This window comes from Vigna umbellata, chromosome 8 (genome assembly GCF_029865625.1).
Source record: "Vigna umbellata cultivar VRB3 chromosome 8, Vumbellata_1.0, whole genome shotgun sequence".
NCBI lineage: Eukaryota > Viridiplantae > Streptophyta > Magnoliopsida > Fabales > Fabaceae > Vigna > Vigna umbellata.
In genome coordinates, this window is record NC_142172.1 from 36,530,913 (window position 1) to 36,550,417 (window position 19,505).

Sequence of the window (19,505 nt, forward strand, 5' to 3'; positions counted from 1 at the left end):
TTTATCAAGTTTAAAACTTTCAATGTTTTAAATATTCTAGTTTCCTTCATATTATCTTTTTAATTTTTTTGGATGATTTTAAAGTCATAATTATGGCAAGGATAACTTTTGAAACACTTTCAAAACAAGCATAAATTTGCCTTTATCTTCCTTATCTTTTTTTCCTTGTATATTTTGATTTGAAAATTATCAGGCAAAAGAACGCATCACCTTCATCCACAACTTTCCATAAGTCTAACTCATTTAATAAGTTTGCATTCTTCGCATAAATAGTCATAAATAATCAGACTTCTTGGGGTCTGAGGCTATTTATAGTTTTTAATATGTGGTTAGCTCACCGTTGATGGACGTCATTCCTCTAGTTAAACACGTTTTTGCCAAAACTTATAAATAATATCACACTATCACAATTCAATATATGCTGCTATTTTCTATTCGTTCCATTTCACATCTAAATTTATGATGCATCCTTAATGTCCAAAGATAACAACAACCTGTAACGTGATCGAGAAGTTGAATCTGCAGTTCAAAGTTTTGACATAAATACATATATAGATTGACACCAACTAGCTATTTCAATATGAGAAGTATGAATCTATAATAATATAAGTCAGAGTCGGTGTCCAAGGTTTTACCAATTCTAAAAATCCATTTCAATGTGTACGGACTGGAAGAGGATTTATAATTGAAGACACGTTTTGGAAGTGCAGTTGCATGTAAATGTAAGATATCGACACTGGATTAATTTGAAAGCCACATGGACTCTGATTTTTCCATCATTCCACTCTATTTGTATAAGAAACAACTTTATTAATCACTTAGTTCTTACCGTTTTAAAACCTTTTTGTAATTTTATTTTAATATAAAAATTATAAATTCTACACTTTAAAAATATTACTTTCAATTTGATTTATCAAAATTTTAAAATTAAATCATATTCTTAATACATGACATTATTAAAGATTCGTTTTAAACTTCATGTCATATTAATATTTATTACACACACAAAACGTTAAAAAAATAGACTTATGCGGTCAAGCATTTATAATTGGTGAAATCAGAAAACAAAACAACAAAATTGCTACAAAATCATCTTGAATAGGTTGCTGGAATTATAAAACATCTTCAATGGAAAAGTAAAATATCTTAACTAAATCCTAGAGCATAGGTACGTCAACCTAAGTTGTTGATATACTTCCACATGTTACTGGTACAAATGAAATTAAAAAGAGTACCTTATATAAGTTTTGAATTAAAAATTTGAATTTTTTAGGTGGTTGGTTGTCAAGATATCTTTCAAAATAAACAAAATCAATAATATCTTTAATTGCATTTTTCCAAGTAAATCTGAATTCGAACTTCTTACGTAAACTAAAGTTTGAATTCTAAAAATAAGAAATAGGAAGAAATATACCAAAAAAGTAACGAACCAAATTTCTTAAGAAATTAGTTATTATAACAAAACTTATAAACAATTAGAATCAATATTACGATTAAATAAACAAAAGATCAAAATATTTCTAGCGTAAAAGTAAAAAAATTAGTAAGAAGCTTAGTTAGCAGTGGCATGCAACCTTGAAGCCGGTGTAAACATTGTACATAGAACCTAAGAAGTACACAAAGCTGTACACAAGACAAGACAAAGGTTGACAAGGAGCACATCGTGCTTATCTTAGTTAACTAATTTCTGTAATGATGTCAATTCCCAGATGTAAATAAACTCTTGCTTGCTGCAGATATTATCACGTCCGTTTAGTTCTTTTTGTACGAGAAGGCTTATTTGCCATGACATCCGTTGAAGAACTAGTAATGTCCTTTAGAGGATCTTCATCACTTCTGTCAAAATCACTTTCTTCACCAAAACTCTCAGTTTTGTCTGTGTCTTCCTCTTGAGGATATTTCTCAGTATTCTCTTGTTTTGACAGCTTATCTCGAAGCTCTCTCAGTTTTGATTTCTTGGAATTTAAAACCCTCAGAAACTAAAAACACAACAAAACAAAACAAAACGGAAGGTCATCCTTGATGGTTGAAACTTAGAAAAAAGGGAATGCAAAATTAGTAACACTGCATGTAATGAAAAGCATCCAAAGACAATGAAGAAATTTCAATATTAACACAGCATCATCCTTCTGCTAGTTAAGTTGGCCTCAATAACCAGGTATTGGTGAAAGAGGTGCTCTACTCAAATTAAATTCCTCAACCCATTTATTTATAATTGTGTTTCCACTCATGACTATTCGAACACAACAAAATAATACAAGTTGTCAGGAACTTGGTACAGTCCTTGTCCTTGGTAAACTATTTTACTATCTTGAGAGAATGGCCATCAGCCAGTGATTTAGGCATTGCCACAGAAAAATATGAAAAGAAAAAGATAAATTTTTGGTTTAGGAAGTGACCCTATTCAGTAGAAGAAGTACATTAATCTTTAGTCTCAATGTTCAAGTTTTTGTCATCGTAAAGGACAACGTCATAAGCAAATACTTTTAGTTAAGTATTTGTAGAAACTTAATGAAATTATCTACAACCTAATCAAGAAAAAGGTATCAAAATACTTGAGATACAGTATAAGAGTATTTCAGAGAAAACTAATTACATCTATATCATTTATAACCAATGTGTTGTGGTCAAAACACTAATATTTTACAATTACATTGTTACATCTGACCCTTTCCATAGCCTGAAATAATATTGGCAGAAGGCTCGTATACTATGCTAGTATATTTATTGTGACATCACCTAGTCTCTACATTATACTAAAGGAAAAACCATTTAAGTATAAATGTGTTTGCCCAAAATAGAGGAACTCCAAGTATATTTTAACAAAAAATATATCATTGTTGAAAAGAAAGGAAAGGAAATTTTAAGGGAAACAAAAAGGTTAGCATGGAAAGAGATATAGTAATCTCAAATAAGTTTGCAGACCTTGCATCCAACGAGTATTGCCTTGCTCGGATTTGGGAATTGAACATATATTTAAGAATGGCTAAAATAGCAAGAAGATTTTCAAATCAGTTAACAGCCTCACTCATCTTCTGGACCAACCTGCCCTCTTGACACAAGGCTGAGCCATGCTATGCGAATTTACAATAAAACAATTAAAATCTAACAGTTAAGAAGTTACCTTTGCATAGATTTCAGATTCAAATTCCAGCCTCTCATTGGCAATTCTCTCACTCTGGGCTAAGCACTTCTCAGCTTCCACTTTCATCTTCTCAAACAATTCATTTTCTCCGACAACTTTGCCCTGTACATGGATGTAAACAAACACGACTAATTGTGATGTTCAAAATTAATGGAAAGGGAGGAAGGTCTTAGGTATCTACAGCTGGTCCTGAGAACTTTGGTGTCCAGCACAAACTGGTAAAACAATGTCCTTCTAGTCATTTAAGTACAGCTCTTGTATTTTTTTGTTGCAAAATAATCCATAATGGCTTCATAATCAAGATTTAAAAAAAGAAAAATCAACAAAATTTAGGAATAGTTAATTTTGACAAACATCTTCCAACAGGTGCAATAGGAATAGTTAATATGTAAGTTATGCATGCATTAGGGAAACAACTAAATATCTTCAAAGAAGTAAATATCTTAAAACTTGATTTTCATTCTATTGTTATAAATTGGGCTGTGGTAGGTCGCCCACCTTGATTATGCTCAGGGCCACCATTGAGTACCTACACTATTCCTATACTATTCAACTATTATTGACAAATATATGCAGGGTTTGAATACATAAGAAAGAATGTTGCCCATTTTGTTCTTAAGGAAAGGTGATATTTTAACCTCCCATAATGATTCAAGAAGAAATCAATTGTTGTATGACAAGACTATCCCTCATAGAGTCACGCAGATGATAGAAATCTGAGCAAAATAAGACTGAATAAGAGTTTATATCCTTTCCTGATTCAGTTCTAGCTACTTTATCTGTTTTGCACCTTCTCAAGATTAGAACCAAGTTTTTCTACAAACAATAATGCTTATCAGTCTTTCTATAAACAATGATTCCTCACACAGACAGAAAATGTAACTTGAACCAATGACAAGGAACAATGGCATGCAGACTTTTGCAATTTCATCCTGTCTTTCCTAAAATAAAGAATATTATAAATGACAAGGCAGCCTTTTACCCCCCATATTTCACCACATTGAAGAGTCCTATTTGTTACCTCTCAAAGCTTCTCGTGTGTTTATATTTTCTACAAGTTGCTAAAAGTGTGACGCATAAGTTCTATTAAAAGTTCACCAGTATATAGAAGCTAGTTAACTAAAAATATGTTGCCGTCTTCACTTACTGACTAATACCAGAAAGACAATTTGTGAGAAACTTACTTTCCTGGTCAAGCGGAAACTATAACTTTTACTAAATGGTTGGTTTGTTTGGATGAGAGGAAAGAAAATAAACAGTAAAGGAAATGTAAATGGTGATACACTGCTCTCTCTTTTATGTGGTAGAAAACAAATAAGGCTAACAAAGTGAACGAAAAAAAATAAACTTCTAGAAACAACAGTTCAAAAAAAAAAATCTTTCATCTTCTCTTCAATTAAAATTTCAAAATTGTATCCCCTCCTTTATTTCCTTTTGTCTGAAATAAACAGAGGATATTCAAGACATCACTAGCATAATGCCAAATATAAACAGACAAGTGAATGTCACACACATACACAGCGAATCTGAAATAACTTGTATAAAGAACACATTAAGGCAAAGACATTGCACAAGTTAAGCAGAATTTACACTTATGTTATCGTTCGAGCCCATGAGAAAGTCCAATATTTCCACATTACTTTTCTTGGAATCAGGAGACAGCAAGCATTTCCATCTCCAAAGCATAGTAATTCCTTCCTTTTCAAACGTCCACGACAACTGCAACAGTCGTACCAAAACCAATACCAAAAGTAGCAAACAGATATTAAAACACCAGTTTTCAAAGCATTAACATGGATAAGAGTGAGTGAGTAATAATAACCCTCTTATGGCCATCACCAGCATCGTCAAAGGCGTAGACAGAGCCCTGTTGTTGAAGCCCCAAATAGCGCCCAGACAAGTCCAGGTATTCTGAAACTGCGAGGTCCCACTGAGCGGCGCGCTGCTTCACCTCCTCCTCCGATGCTTAAAATTAAAAAGAAAAGAAAAATCAGAACTTGAAGATTGCTTTTGCAAGAAATCGGAAATGGGTAGCTGAAAATGAGAAAAGAGCAAAAAGGGATGTACGGTGGCAATGCCAGGCGGTGAGGCCATCGGTGACGGCAAGGTGGAAGTGGGTGGGAAACCAAGTGACCTTCACGAAAATGGGTTGTTCTTTTGCAGTGTGAGCGTTTGGGATGAGAAGCTTGGAGCAGGAGTACCTCTCTGTTTCCTCCGCCATGGATGCCTTTGCCCTGCACTTCCACCTCTCTCTGTCTGTCTTCTTTTGTCAATCTCATCTTTCTGGTTTGACTTTCACATAAATAACAAACAAAAATTTATACATCTTTGAACTGTTTCTCAAAGGAAAAAAAATATACATAAAAAACAGTTTTAACTAATATATAATTAAAAATCAGATTCAAATAAATTAATAAAAAATTATAAATTAACTTGTAAATAAGTTAATACTAATTTACAAAAGAAGTTCATTTCATTTCTTACTTATTCTGTTTTTTTCTCCTTAAAAGATAAAAACAAATTCTAAAATATTAAAAACAAACAAAACTTAAAAGTTACATATGTTTAATAAATTTTTTTTCTTTCATACGATAACTTTCAGTTTTTTTATTTTTTTCCATTTGATTTCATTTCTTTTAAAAATAGTGAGTTATCATAGTAACATTGTCACTCTAAATTTGAGTTAAAGAATTTTAAAAAAATGGGATTAACGGAATACCATTTAAAATAGTTTGATCAAATTAAAAATATATATTTTAATAAAAAAAATATTAAACTTGTTATATATAATGTTTTTCAACTGCCTGATTATAGTTAAGAGAAGCTTCCTTAGAATTGAGTTTCATAAATCATATAAATATAAAACTCTTCAATATTTTATTACTTCATTCAAACATTCACATAAGTCATACTAGTCCTACTCCCTTAGCAACTAGTTCTAAATTAATATATTAAAATGATAATACCTTAGTCAATTTAATATACAATTTGCATTAAGTCCGATGTTAAGAATGATCAAGTTATTGAGTTTATCCCTAGATCCCAAATCACTTAAGTGTTCTCTATCTACGTTTCATGTTCAAAGTTACTTTCCAGTAATCAAAGACATTCAAATAACATTATATTTTCATACAATGATAATAAATTCAAGAAAAAACATATGAACGAACAACGATATAACAGGAAAATTACATCTGAGTTCATTGCATCCAATCCCAACGTAACAGAAATTTAACTACTCCTACTCATCTAAAACGTACACATTTGAAGCAATCCCTTGCAACAATGGTGTCTTGTTGCCTTGAAGTAGTATCCGGAAGTTCCTGAGATGTTTTCGTTTCTTTCTTTTGTCCGGAACTTCTGTTCGAAGAGCAGATGTTTATGTCGCTCTGTCACGTCTTTTAAAGCCACTTAAATTCATTAATTCGCTCAGCACACATGTACGCGCTATGCGAATTTTCTTAACTGCTGCATTTTTAACTAATGTTATTCGCTCAGCGCACATGTACTAGTGCGCTATGCGAATTTTCTTCTTTTGGCAGTGCGAATTTTGGCTTTCGCTTTGCGAAAATTGGCTGACAGAGTGTAAATAATACACCATTTCCTGTACAATATTTTACATAAGAATCTACTACTTTTCAATGAAGAACAACATAAATAATTACAAGATTGGGCTCATTTATAAATATAAAAACAACTATTTTTCACACTTATCACTCGGTGTTGTGGACGAAAATGTAAATGAATATTAAGAGAAATTTCAACATTGTCATAATTTACTTTCTAGTGTTTAAAACCACGAAAATCAACTTATCAAATCGGTCCATAGTTTAATACAATTATTTACGTTACAGGTGTTATAATTTAACACATTTATCGTATTTAATTGTACAATTTAACTTGTAACTTCTTGATTTAACCAATAACTTATTAATTAATGTAATCAATTAAGGATAACTAATTTAAAAAGTTTCAAACAACTTTATCTTAGACCAAATTTAACATATAAGCTGACATCCCAAAAACTCGTTAATTATTTATCATCAAATAAAATATTATTAAAATAAAAAATAATACAAAACATAACAATTACATCAAATTCATGATAAAGAATCAAAATTTAAAAAATATAAACAAATTATATAGATTATAAAGAAAATCAAAATAAATATATAAAAATAAAATACAAAATTATTTATATTATTATTTATGAATAAAAAATTAAACTACATTACTTAAAACAAGTTCCTCAATAACAATAAAATACCTTAATTCCTTCTAAAAATACCGAAACATGTACTTAAATTAAGACAAGTGAATTAAAAAAGTGTTAGAAAGTAAGAGAATAATGTATTAATATATAGATAATATATATATATATAATTCTAATTTTATTATTATTGAAAGAATTTTCAAAAACAAGTAATTTTACAATCATTAATTGATAATTATAATAGTTACAATAATTAATAACATTAAAAGATAATATTAGAAATACAAATATGAACAAATTAAAAAATATTGTAACTTGAAATCTATTATAATTTTTCATATTCTAAATCATGATAATTACACTAATTACAATCGTTTTAATCTCTTGTTATCTAACCACAACACACTTTTTTTAGGACAAAAACAAAGTAATTAATTGTTTTTATTAGAAAAAACATTTTGAAACCAACTAATTTATTTAAAAGAAGTTATTTATTTTTATTACAAAAGTTATTAAAATTATGGACAAAATTTTATAGATAGAAAAAAAATTCATCAATAAATACTAATTACCAATAATTTTTCTTTTGAATTTTTAAAGTTGTTATATATTATGAACTTAATAACAATTTTTACTCAATTATGGTTTAATTAAATTTTTTAGCTGTGTATGTATATTAGATGGAAGAGCTTAGTTATGGATGAACTCAACAATTCTATAGGATGAATTATACCTAAGTCATGACATTACTATAACAAATATCGTTCATCAATAATTGAAATATATATATTTATCGATAAATCTCACCTTTCGATGAATATTAAACATCATAAAGTTCAGATTTAGTAAAAAGAAAAAAGAAATCTAAATATTTTTTTCAGATTACTATTGATTTGTTAAAAAAAAATGTTTAAGTTTGACAAACTTTGATTTCTTTGTTTTCAGTTCTTACTAACTAATTCTTTTTGTGAATGGAGAAATTATAAGGCTCTTTGAGTTTGATTATTTCTAAAGTTAATTGTTTTTCTTTGAATGTGAATGATAATTATCTTCAGTATTTTTAGATGATATATTCTAAAGACTACGAGCAATATTTTTTTGTTTTTCGTACAAGTAAACTTTAGTCCAAAAGCTCAATTAATGATTGAAATCCAATGGATAAAAAAAATAGGCTACAATAAAAATTTTACTTCATATTTTTAAACTTAATTACTATATTAAGTTTTTCGTTTTATTCATTGTACTTTATCGAATTTCTCTCTTCATAGATAATTTGTCTCCTATGAATAAAGAATATTGGACAATGCTAGTAAGCAGTACTATCAAGTAGCTGGACATTGAATTGGTATTCATTACTCTTTTATTACTGTGATTTGGTTATTATAGTTCATTGATTGCACTTAAATTATAAAACGCATTGCATTAAATTGTGTCACCGTATCTTAAGATTCCCTTAGAACTTAACTTTACTGTGACAAACACACATATACATATCATTGTCCTTGTATAAATATCACACACGCCAACGTCACAATATATATATATATATAATCTTCCTATTTTAGAAATATAATATATTATATTATATATAATTCATGAATTAAACTAACTATTAATGTCTTATTCTTAAAACATTAACATATTATAACAACTATTACTCAAAATATCATTCCTACTAACTATCATACAATATATATATCCGTTGTATGTTTCATTAAATTTCATCTCATCGCATATGTCATACATTCAACTATATAAAATGAATTATCAATATATCATATATATGATTAAATTACGTACCAATAATCATATGATAACATACAATAGTATATATGGCTTGAATTCGTTTATCTATTTAAACAACATAATCTTTACTAGATAAAAAAAATATCATGTTCAAATTGTGAAATTATTTTCTGAATAACATATCTTTTCACTCAAGTGATAATGGACATAATCTCTCTCGTGAGTATTAACATTAATATTAATTTTTTTTTCTTGTTCAAGCATCTCACCATTACTCACTGAAGTGACTTGTTACCCAATTTACAAAATAATTAACACTTGTGAAAACTCTAATTTTTCATTACTTGAACAATAAAAGTTTCAAATAAGAGAAAATTGTATCTGTTTCGTCAAAACCTTAAGACGCAACTTGAGTGAAAAACATTATAGTCTAATCAACCACTGTGAACTTAAGTAATATTGTTATATTCAAACAATGATTGCAACTGCTTGACGCGATCACTTGAGTATTAACCCACATTCAAGAAAAATATGCAGACAAAAAAATGACAAAAATTATCATTTTCAACCTTCTAACATATTTCAATCATAAAAATAAATTTGATATGCACCCAAATATGGATTAACTCTAAGTATGTTTCACTTATTCAAATACTAAAATTTATGCCAAAATAAGTATACACCAATTAGATCACAACTCCATATAATTTAAATTCATAGGAAAATACAACTCTAGTCTATTAATTTCATCTCAACATATCTAAATCAAATTATCAAATTAACTAAATGTATGAAAATTATCAACTCTCATTACCTGAAAATAATCTGTCATGTGAGGTGAAAAATTCCAAAATTCAATAGATTGTAAAGTAATAATATAAAATGTAACCAATATTTCCTTATTCTAATTAATACTACAACCAATATTTTCTCATATTCAAATTACTACTATTTCTATTCCTCAGTTGATTATGATAAATGGCACTTAACGTTCTAAAAAGGAAAAAAAAAACAGCAATAAAAATAAATTATCAAACCAAAATTATTATTGACATGTCATATAAGTTAATGACCAATGTCTCCTTATAAATATAATTTATTGATAAAAATGTGTGATCAACTAAAAAAGTTTAAATTATGGAATTTTAGTAAAAAGAATAATAATTTATTTTAAACCTAATCATAAACATTTTCATTCCTCATTATTCTAAAATTATATTTCTGCTGTTATATAAATAAATAATGTCTAACACGAAATATCAACCATCTTAAGAAAAATCCTACTATAGCGAATGAATTGGGATTTTGAGTATTTTGAAAAGTTCTTGTAATCAGATTAGCACTTTAATCCATTTTATTTCAAGACTTAAAACGAAAGGTTGTTAATAATTAGTAATTTATTGTTTCCAAACTTTTGAAATTTAACATTATTTCTTTGATGCTCTACAGTTTTTATAAATAATGTGGTGGAAAATTTACTGCTATAAAAGTTACAATTTTTTTACCGTTAATAATTATCGGTTTGTTAGGTACATGATTTTATTTATAAAAATTATTAATATCTCAATTATGATAAGAAAACGATATTCAATAACTTTGTACTAACAAATATTGAAAATAAATGAGCTCTTATTCCACGTGTTCTAAAAAAAGATTTCTTCATAACATAAAATATTTTATTCTTTTGATTTTGACATTTTTTCTTTATTATCGACTATATAAGAAAGCAATATTATATAAACTACCTAAAATGGTTAGCCATAATTATACATTTTTTTTATTTATCTTTTTGTCATTTAAAATTTTTCTCTTTTATATAAATTTGTAACTAGACGGGGATGACCGATTGATCAAAATGAATGAGATGGACTAGTCTTATTAGATAATTAAATTTATCAAAAAAGAGATTTTCACCAGAAATACAAACAGACATCTAAGTTCAACCACCTATTGGATTAATATCTCTCTCTACTAACGTTACTAAAATTTTTAAAATAATATGTTATCGTGTCTTCTACCTTTATATACTATTATATTTTTCAATTCTACTAACATGATTCTTAAATTCACACTTAAATTTCTACCGAATCGAGATAGAAACAATGGTCACAGAGTGAGGTGATGATCTAAGCTGACTAATTGTCGAGATAGACAAACTAATTGATCTTGCTAGAATGGACTCAATGACCAAATTAACATATAGCCGGACTCATAAAATAAACGATTAACCAAAATGAATAAACTGATCAGATTTCGAAATGAAAACTCGTCATGCCTATCTTTTGTCACTACTTAGAAAAAAAAAAAAAAGTAAAAAAAAAAAACCGTACTCACGGGCGATGAGACTAGTTTTAGATAAAAATGCAAACAAATAAATTAAACCATATCCTCCCTTTCTAAACATCTATAAAATATATAAAAAGTAAAATGTTATTTGGTTTTATTTGAAAACAGTTATATTTTTATTTTCTGAAAACCTTTTTGAGATCATGAGATATTAGGTTTGTGGGGCTTATGTCATTCACTTTCACGAATCAAGAGTGCTATCTGCACGTGAATAGACAGAACACGTGCAGAGGAATCCTTTATTACCGCCGATGAGGTAGGTGTGGTTGCTGATAGCAACGCCAATCAATTAATACCTCAAAAAATGGTTCACTCTGTGCTCCTATTTCTAGTTCTCACACTAACTGCTGTCTCTGCTCAGCAACATCAGTATGATGACCCTTCTATCACAGCCACCATGGAGAAATTTTCTGGCTACGCAATCAACGAACCTCACTCTTTCCAACTCACTTCACTCTCCGTTGATGCTCAAGCTCTGCAGAACCAGGTAGTAATCTACTAACGCAACTGGGGTTTTTGGTTTTTGGTTTTTTTGGCGATGATGATTGTTTATAGTCTTATTGACTGTGTATTGTTCTTAGATTGACGAGCTTGCAGCTTTTTCTGACTCACCTGCTCCATCAGTGACCAGAGTCTTGTTCACTGACAAGGATGTTTTGGGTCGCAAGTACGTGAATCAAATTCCATTTTTCTTTTTAATTTTATTACCATGGCCGTGCTTTATATTTTGGCTGTGGTATTGTGTAAAAGAACCTTGTTGATGTAACACTGCATAGACTGATGCAAAGGTGAATTTACGTTAGTGCAGAAAGGAGGTGCAAGTGTTTTTTTTTACGCATGAATAAACTATTCAATCTTATGAAGATATGCCTTGAACATAATCTGCCTTTATAGACTTTTACTCGTCTTTTTATCTGTAGCTATGTAAAAACCCAGATGGAACTTGCTGGTCTATCTGTGAGAGAGGATGCTGTTGGTAACATATTTGGTCGTTGGTGAGTGCCCATTGTTCCTAAAAGCTTTCAAAACACAATATCATCTGGTCGTCAAGCACATGTGAACCTCGTAACCTTCTATTTCGCTTTATCGCATTATTCAGGGAGGGCCTCGAGCCTGAGCTTGCTGCAGTTGCAACAGGTTCGCACGTTGATGCCATACCATACTCTGGAAAGTATGATGGAGTTGTTGGTGTTTTAGGCGCTATTGAAGCCATCAGAGTCCTAAAAAGGTTTCATTTTTTTTATTTTCCTTATTATTTGTAGAACTTAATTGAATGTTCAGAATACAAGAATGTTTAATTCTTGTCTATTAGCACATTTAATTCCTAATGTATTTTCACTGTCCTGGTGTTCTGCATTAGCCTCTGCAGAAGTTAGTTCAAATAGATACTCATCTCTTTCAGTACAATAATTTCAAAGTTCAAACATCTTGGCCTTAGAAACATCGAATCAAGATAAAGCTAACTTGTATTTTCTATTCAAACATCTTGGCCTTAGAATTATTGTACATTATAAGTCTCATGCTTGACCAGAACAATAGCAATGGATTTGTTGTGTTGTCCGTGGATGACTCGATGTTAAACAACATACCATGTCTCTAAACTATTTTACAAAAGACAGGAACAAGTTATGTTCTGGCAAATACCGAAATATCAACTCATACAACTGGAGAGAAATGAGATGTTCCACAGATTAACTAATTCCTTGCATTTGCTTATATGCATGAAAGATCCAAATTGCCAAGATGAGACTTATAATGTACAATAATTCATTATCCACTTTTTTTGGGAGTAGTGATGTTTGTGATATTGATTGTAAACCTTTACAGGTCTGGTTTTAAACCTAGAAGATCATTGGAAGTCATATCATTCACATCAGAAGAGCCAACACGCTTTGGGATAGGTTGCTTGGGAAGGTAAGGAACTGCGTTTATGTACTGTCTTCGAACAGGATTCCTCTTTGTAGTTATTTTTATCAACAAATCCATAATTCGTTATTTTCCTCTCGTGTTGTCTCACTGACATGATAACCAAGCTACGTCCATATTCTACTTCTAGCTTCATCATTTGTTACTTTTGTGCAGCCGCTTATTGGCCGGGAGTGAGGATCTTGCAAATGCTCTAAAGACAACAACTGATATTCAAAACATATCCTTCCTAGATGCTGCAAGATCTGCTGGGTATGGGAAAAATGGAGACGACTTATCCAGTGTATTTTTAAAGAAAGGAACATATTCTGCTTTTATAGAACTGCACATAGAGCAAGGACCTATTCTGGAAGATGAAGGTACGCATCTTGGAGCTAACATAACCTTAAAATAGCCATAACTTCAATGATCAGACGTAATATGTTTCTTGACCCAGGTATATCTATAGGCATAGTTACTGCCATTGCAGCTCCAGCAAGTCTAAAGGTTGAATTTGAAGGAAATGGGGGTCATGCAGGCGCGGTCCTCATGCCTAACAGGTCCATCTTAAATTAGATATTATTTTTTTACATTACACACTTATCCTTTTCTATTATCGCAGTAACTTGAACTGAACATGCAGATATCTTTTTTCTATAGTTTTCAGAATTTTTTATGTTGTTCAATATCTTTCCATGATTTTTGAGAGACCAAATAGTAACATTCTATCTTTTGAATCCATTACATTTTCTAGTCCACTATTTTGATCCCTTTTGAAATTGAAACTTCTTAATGGACAAACTCTAATGCTTTAATTACACTTTATGTATCCTTTTGAGCAGAAATGATGCTGGTCTTGCTGCTTCTGAACTAGCCCTGGCTGTGGAGAGGCATGTGCTGGAGTCTGGGTCAATTGATACCGTTGGCACTGTTGGTAAGTTATTATTGAAGTGCCTCGGTTAATCTAGAACTTTCATTTAAACTAATCTCTTTTATTTTACAAGGTATCCTGGAACTGCATCCTGGAGCAATCAACAGCATCCCTAGCAAATCTCACCTCGAAATTGGTGTGTATTTACTGGACAACTTCAGTTGTACCAGGCATTCTGACAATGTTAAATTACAACTGGTTTTACCATACAATAGTTGTTTCATTGTGCTTGTTACAGATGATTGTTTACTTTTTCTTTCACTACCTATGGATCATTCCAGTTACTAATTTATTATAATCATTCATACAATATTTAGATTGTAATTGTTCTGTATTGCCATAGACACAAGAGACATTGATGAGGAAAGAAGAAACAAAGTGGTGGAGAAAATTCATCAATCAGCAATTAAAATAACCAAAACCCGTGGTGTCAAGCTCTCTGACTTTCGTGTCATTAATCAGGATCCACCGGCTCTTTCTGATGAAGCTGTCATAAAGGCAGTTGAAATTGCAACAAAAGAACTAAACTTGACAAGCAAATTGATGATCAGTAGAGCCTATCATGATTCATTGTTTATGGCCAGGTAATGCTGGAGAGAGAGAAAGATGACAGTTTGTTTTACTAGAGCAGATATTATTTTTGTATGAAGTGCCCCAAAATATCCATTATTAAATTTTCAAATGTTGAAAAGATCCTAAGATCTAACTAAGAAGAAAAATGTTCATGCAAAGGTTCCGTGATTTCCATGAGCTGGGGGAAAACTGCTTTATTCTAATACATTTAATTTCTTTCTCTTTATACAAGGACTAAACCTTGACCATAATGGTAATCAGAATGGAGACCAAATGGGAGGAAATATAAAAATAAGAAGTCTTGTTTTGAGCATGCTAGTGAATGGATTGGATAAGTTATTTGGACCCACAAAACATTTTCTCACAATTTTTACTTGCTCATAAACTGCACACATTTTAATTTTGTAGAATATTGGGATTCTTATTATGCTTGGAGTCTTGTCATGTTTTTAGACTTGTTGGGGGTGGTCTTGTACTAGTGGTAGCGTTACGCTGGTACTTGTCCTAATTATTGCTATAATTTGATGCTCAGTTTTTTTTTTCTTGTTTCAATGCTTATTGTATGAATTTAATATAATTTCATACATTCAGAAGAATATTATTGAGAGCCTCCTGTCTCTCTTTTCATCCTATAGCCACGTACAAGTTTAATGCTTGCAAACATTCTGACAGCAGTTGAAAGACCTCCATTGGCATAATTTAATCCAATTATATTATGTTACAAGAACACATGGGGTTTGCTATTATATGAATTAAATATCTGCTGCTCATGTACGCCCATTTTTTAATTGCAGGCTGTCTCCGATGGGCATGATTTTCATTCCTTGTTACAAAGGTATTTACTTTTCTTATTGCGAACCACTTGCACTTTCAGCATTTCTTGTGCAATCCATAGCTAAAAGAAAGGGAACAAAATGTAGTTTGTGCTCTTCTTATAATTATTTTAAAGACCTATAGTGATTGAAAAGTAGAGCTGTAATCTTGTGTAAATAAACATCTAATGAATGAACTAAGAATTCAGAAACATTTAATATAATTTTTTTCATGTTAAGTTAGACATGGAAAAAACACTTCTAGTCATAGCCTTTGATCCCCATCCCCATCCTACCATACCCAACTTTTGACTGGAAAATCCAATTTAACTGGTTGAGGATTGGGTTTTCCCCAACTAGTAAATGGAGGGTGCCAAGTGGGTTTGAATATTCAGATGTCTGTCTCAAACTCAAATTTGACCTTATCTTGTTAATAGTTTGAAGATTCAGATGTCTGTCTTAAATCTCAAACTCAAATGTTTTTAAGAGCTTCATAAAGAAAAGAATTTGTCAATATTCTTTTTCTTGCTTTTACAGGGTACAGCCATAAGCCTGAAGAGTTTGCCAGCATTCAAGATATGTCTAATGGTGTAAAAGTATTGGCGCTCACCCTAGCTAAATTGTCCAGTCAGTTACATCTTCTGAAGTGAGTTCATGTGGACTATCATTGTTGAAAAAACGTAATTTATTTCTGTTAGACTGTTGACTGTTATGGCTTACTGATTAAATAATTTAAAACTTAATCCCCCCTTTTTTCTATCAAGATGAGGGGTTGAACTATTCAATATGACAAGAAGATTTATTAGAAACACTTTTTAATGTTGTAAAATGATAATTGCCTGCCTGTGGAAGGACTCACAAGAGTGAATTTTACTTCACCAAACTGCTTAAAAGACAAAGAAACTACTGGTATTGTAGAACCCAGTTGCATACACCCCAACCAGAATAGCCTTTTTAAATCTTAAATAGTTGGACCACTTTGTATGGAGACAAAAGACATCTTACTTTTCTCTATTGTCCATATTACATTTTAAAATCCCACCTGATTATAATGGTCAAAACAGCTGGATTCAATAAATAAAAGTGATTAGAATATAAGTGGGAAAAATACATATTTTTAGTTTAGTGGTTGGAATAGCCCTTCATGGATCCTTTGAGTGAGAAAATGATATTGTGGGTTGTAAGATCTTCCTCAAGAAGAAGGAAGTTAGTAAAGTAAGGATGAATTTTAGTTGTGATGCTCCAGGTGGGTAGTTTCGCCCATGCCTATGTTTATTGCTTAAACTACGGAGAGATTCAAAAGAACAAACCGCTCATTCTTCGCTCTCAAATTATGACTCAAACTCAACCTTGACGTGGGAAGGTTTGTACCTACTATTTTGTACTTCAATTGACTTAGATTGTGATTTATTTGACCTCTAAACCATTGTTTTTTAATGTAGCCTTTATATTCTTAACTTTCTACTGTTAAACTAATAATGACTTTTCAACAGACAAAACAGGGTAAAGCAATTTTTGTAGAAAATAATCGTGACACACGTTATAATAGGACTTTTCTATTCATTGTGTTAATTTTTATTGAACTTTGCCTGTCTTTAAAATAGGTGTAAATAGGATCTTGGACGGTACAAATTATAATTGAACTTTGACAGTTTTTTAAACAGATGTAAATAAGATTTTAGATTAAATACAAATAATAAAAATTACAGTGAATTAAAGAGTCCTGTTACAGTGTGTGTGTCAGGTTTATTTTTTACAAAGTGGTATCAAAACTTTAGTGAGAGAGGAAAAAAGAAAGAGAGATGAAACATATGTGAGTTGTGCACATTTATTTTGGTTTTTTCTTTAAGCTGTGCACATTTATTTTGGCTTTTTTTTTAAGCTGTGCACATTCATTATGTTGAGAGCCTTTGACATCTTTCTTACAAAAACACCCAAGCATTTATTGTTTTCTCGAGAGTGTTTGACCCTTATCTGAAATCACTTTGTAGAAAATAAAAGTGACTTACGTCATAACAGGATTCTTCAATTTTTTTTTTTTAACTTTTACTTAATTTTGACAACTTTTAAATAAATAAATGTAAATACAACTTTCACCAAATACAAATAACAAAAACTAAAAACAAAATATTAATTAACTCAAAATAAAAACAATTATTTAATATATCTTTATCTTATTTTAAAAAAATAAAATATTGTATTTAAATTAATGAAAAATTAAAACTATTCATCCTTATTTTATCTTTATTAAAATTAAACTAAATATTATTAGAACTAATACAATAAAATTTAAATAAAATTACTAATAAACTTTTAAAATTTAAGTTTATCGTAATCCTTTTAACTCACGAATTACCTTCTGGATGTGAATGCTGAAATGTATAATTGCTCATTATTTCTCCTGTTAAGTTTCTTGCCAGACGAACAAATGAATGCAAACTTTTTCTCATGAAAATCTAGCTATCATTTTAACTAACATTGGTTACTTTTTGAATATCCATAATTTTCTACGTGATGATGGAGTTGTATGTGAAGTGCATTATTAATATTTAAAGAATGTAATGCACGCACTTTCGTAATGAAAAATCAATGCAAACCGAACAACAAACATGCACATCCCAGGAAAGCTTTGCTACTTTTTCATGCATATGCTTTGATTAAAGCTTCAAGCTTTCGTTTGAAAAAACCCAAGCCACGAAATTCAAATTTTGTGTCCGTTATTTGCACTGGATGTTAAAAAATATTAATTTGCAAATGATCTAGGGCTAAAGACAATTCAAGAACTTGAATGAATTATTAACAATTTAATAAATGATGGGAGGGTGTTGGGCATTTTTCGAGGGGTTACGCAGGAACAGTCATGGATAGGATCTAAGCAATGCATTAGATGGAATGTCTTTTCTCTAATTGCTTTTCTGCAAAGACATTACCATCATGATTTAGTGATCCTTACTGGCAAAATTAATTAGTGTTTTATGTCATCAACCAGATCGTAACTACTATTATTTATTTATGATGGAGATACCACGTTGAAATGATAGAAACCTCATTCAACAGGTGTATACAAACACCAGAAATGTCCCTCTTAAACTAGTTTTTCGAATTGAGTTTTATTTAAACATAAATTCTAAGATAGAAATCAAACCATAGCTATAAATGTTTAGTCATATTTTAAAAATTTCCAAACTTTAGCACAAGGGGCATTGTTGAAAACCTTACCCTTATTAGTAATTAGTATTTGACTAATAATGATACACCACTTTCACCGGGAGTTGAGTTACACACTTAAAGTCTAAGAACTTATTTATATTTAAATTTGGATTAATAAACATTTTGATACAAATATTTCCAATGATAGATTATCTTATTAGGCAATTTGATGTGATTTCTCTAGTTAGGTAAATTTTATAGACACATATTATACCTTCCATTTTTAGTATTAAAAACCGTATATATATACAAATTCAACCGTGAGAACAATCCTTAAGTGCAAATAATAACTAAATAGAAGTCTTCTTATAGTGGCGATTCTAGGATTCATGACGTCATTCTTTAGTAGAATATACTCATTTAGTAATGAATAAAACTTTGCCACTCTTATACACGTTATGATGCAATTCTATCTATATATAAGTGTGAGTTGTGCATGATGTTTATATGGGATTTAACCTTTTTTTTTTTTGGAAAAATAAAACTTATAGCAGAGATTAACATTTTTATATAGGAGGGGACCATCTGTTGATTATTGACGAATTTTATCAGGCACCTGTCAAACGTGTTTTTCAGCTTTCCAATTTATTGTTTGATTTATACTCCTAATCTTGATTTTAGCAA

General features: G+C 30.3%; 2 protein-coding genes across 2 annotated transcripts; one reads left to right on the forward strand and one right to left on the reverse strand.

Annotated features, from left to right (window-relative positions):
- Window positions 1–1,442: 1,442 nt before the first annotated feature.
- On the reverse strand, window positions 1,443–5,435 carry LOC124845955 (DNA repair protein XRCC4-like). Its single transcript, XM_047323148.2, has 5 exons — window positions 5,213–5,435; window positions 4,968–5,110; window positions 4,736–4,864; window positions 3,125–3,247; window positions 1,443–1,979 (listed from the first exon to the last, which is right to left on the reverse strand). Exons 1-5 carry the CDS (start codon window positions 5,364–5,366, stop codon window positions 1,743–1,745), a joined length of 786 nt encoding a protein of 261 aa, XP_047179104.1. The 5' UTR covers window positions 5,367–5,435; the 3' UTR covers window positions 1,443–1,742.
- A 6,251-nt stretch (window positions 5,436–11,686) lies between these two features.
- Window positions 11,687–16,515, forward strand: LOC124845965 (ureidoglycolate hydrolase). The gene is made up of 12 exons (XM_047323158.2): window positions 11,687–11,937; window positions 12,032–12,117; window positions 12,371–12,445; window positions 12,550–12,678; window positions 13,278–13,364; window positions 13,533–13,735; window positions 13,813–13,915; window positions 14,198–14,289; window positions 14,360–14,422; window positions 14,630–14,870; window positions 15,654–15,694; window positions 16,209–16,515. Exons 1-12 carry the CDS (start codon window positions 11,755–11,757, stop codon window positions 16,319–16,321), a joined length of 1,416 nt encoding a protein of 471 aa, XP_047179114.1. The 5' UTR covers window positions 11,687–11,754; the 3' UTR covers window positions 16,322–16,515.
- The last annotated feature ends 2,990 nt before the right edge of the window (window positions 16,516–19,505 follow it).